The sequence below is a fragment of the Propithecus coquereli genome, unplaced genomic scaffold (assembly GCF_000956105.1).
Source record: "Propithecus coquereli isolate 6110/MARCELLA unplaced genomic scaffold, Pcoq_1.0 Scaffold39, whole genome shotgun sequence".
Classification (NCBI taxonomy): domain Eukaryota; kingdom Metazoa; phylum Chordata; class Mammalia; order Primates; family Indriidae; genus Propithecus; species Propithecus coquereli.
Genome location: NW_012149618.1, coordinates 3,408,628 through 3,409,865, shown reverse-complemented (window position 1 = coordinate 3,409,865; position 1,238 = coordinate 3,408,628). Strand labels below are relative to the sequence as shown.

Genomic DNA, 1,238 nt, shown 5'->3' with positions numbered 1-1,238 from the left:
CCATGACTTATTTGCATCCTTCCACAAGAGAAATGACTAACTGATTGGTCAAGTCCTGGATATTCATCCGGCTCAGTGTTTATCAGGACTGGTGCCTGAGTGCATGAGGTGGTGCAATGGTTAACTATGTCCTGATTAGTCAGGGTCTGTTCTCACACCTGGCACGAGGATTACAGCTGGAGGCAGTGAGAAGCCCTCTCTGTGAATCTATTTTTAGTTTTAAGAATGACAAGAACTAAGAGTCACACCCATAGCATAACCCCATATTTCAACAGTTATTTGAGGAGGCAATATCAGTGAATCCAACAACCTAACCACCAGAAGCACCTTATTGCCCAAGAAAAGCATTAAGTCTTAGTGAAAGGCTGTGACCTTTAACCAATATTAGAAACACTGTCACCTCATTTTTATGGAGTCATGTCCCTCACTTTACTAATTCTCAAAATACATGGTTCCCTTTTTACATACATACACAAACACTTTTAAACATAAATATCACATTCAGAAGAATCAGATGGGCAGATAGATTTAGGAAGCCAAGAGCACAGAAGAAAAGGCCAGTCACCAGATTTTACAAATGATCATCTTCATTTCTCCAGCCATTCAATTTGATATATTATCCCAAGTATCCCATGTCGCATGGTCCACAAGGTCTTCCTTTGGGATTCTGAAGCCATCAATAGCCATATTTGTCATTAAGGTGGGTTCTGCCATCTCCACTTTGGCCTAGATCAGAGCATTAAAAAAAGGAAGAAATACATTTACTCTTCCAATGTCAGGAGGGACAAGATATCCAGACATCAGTAGGACAAAAAGAAAACAGATAAAGAGGTTTCTTCTGTGATAGAAATTTCACTTTTTCTTTACAATTTCAAAATATGTTCTCTTTTCACTTCTACCCTAACACTTATTAGCATATAAAAAGCAAACATGTCTAGTAATTAAATTTCTGTTAATTACTAGTATATCAGAAACTGCATCCATAGAAAAAGCAAGCTGTGATGAGCATATAGGGAAATAAGCATCTGATATACTGCCTTACCAACATGTGTAGGAACATAAAACCGGGACAATCTCTATAGAATGCAACTTATAATATCTTAAAAATGCTTATACCTTTGCAGGTTAACTTTTATAAATTTTTCTATAGATGCACCTCTATACTTTATATATTATAAAATTACATACATTAGAGGTACTTATTGCAGAGTTGTTTGTAATGGCAAAAGACTGGAAAC

At 36.6% G+C, this 1,238-nt stretch overlaps 1 protein-coding gene across 1 annotated transcript in view; it reads right to left on the bottom strand.

Moving 5' to 3' along the window:
* Positions 1–384: 384 nt before the first annotated feature.
* SLC4A1AP (solute carrier family 4 (anion exchanger), member 1, adaptor protein) overlaps positions 385–1,238 on the bottom strand; it is a 42,936-nt gene continuing 42,082 nt past the window's right edge. The window contains exon 10 of the mRNA XM_012652413.1: positions 385–726. Coding sequence (XP_012507867.1) covers positions 677–726 — 50 coding nt within the window. The 3' untranslated portion in view covers positions 385–676. The remainder of the gene's footprint in view (positions 727–1,238) is intronic.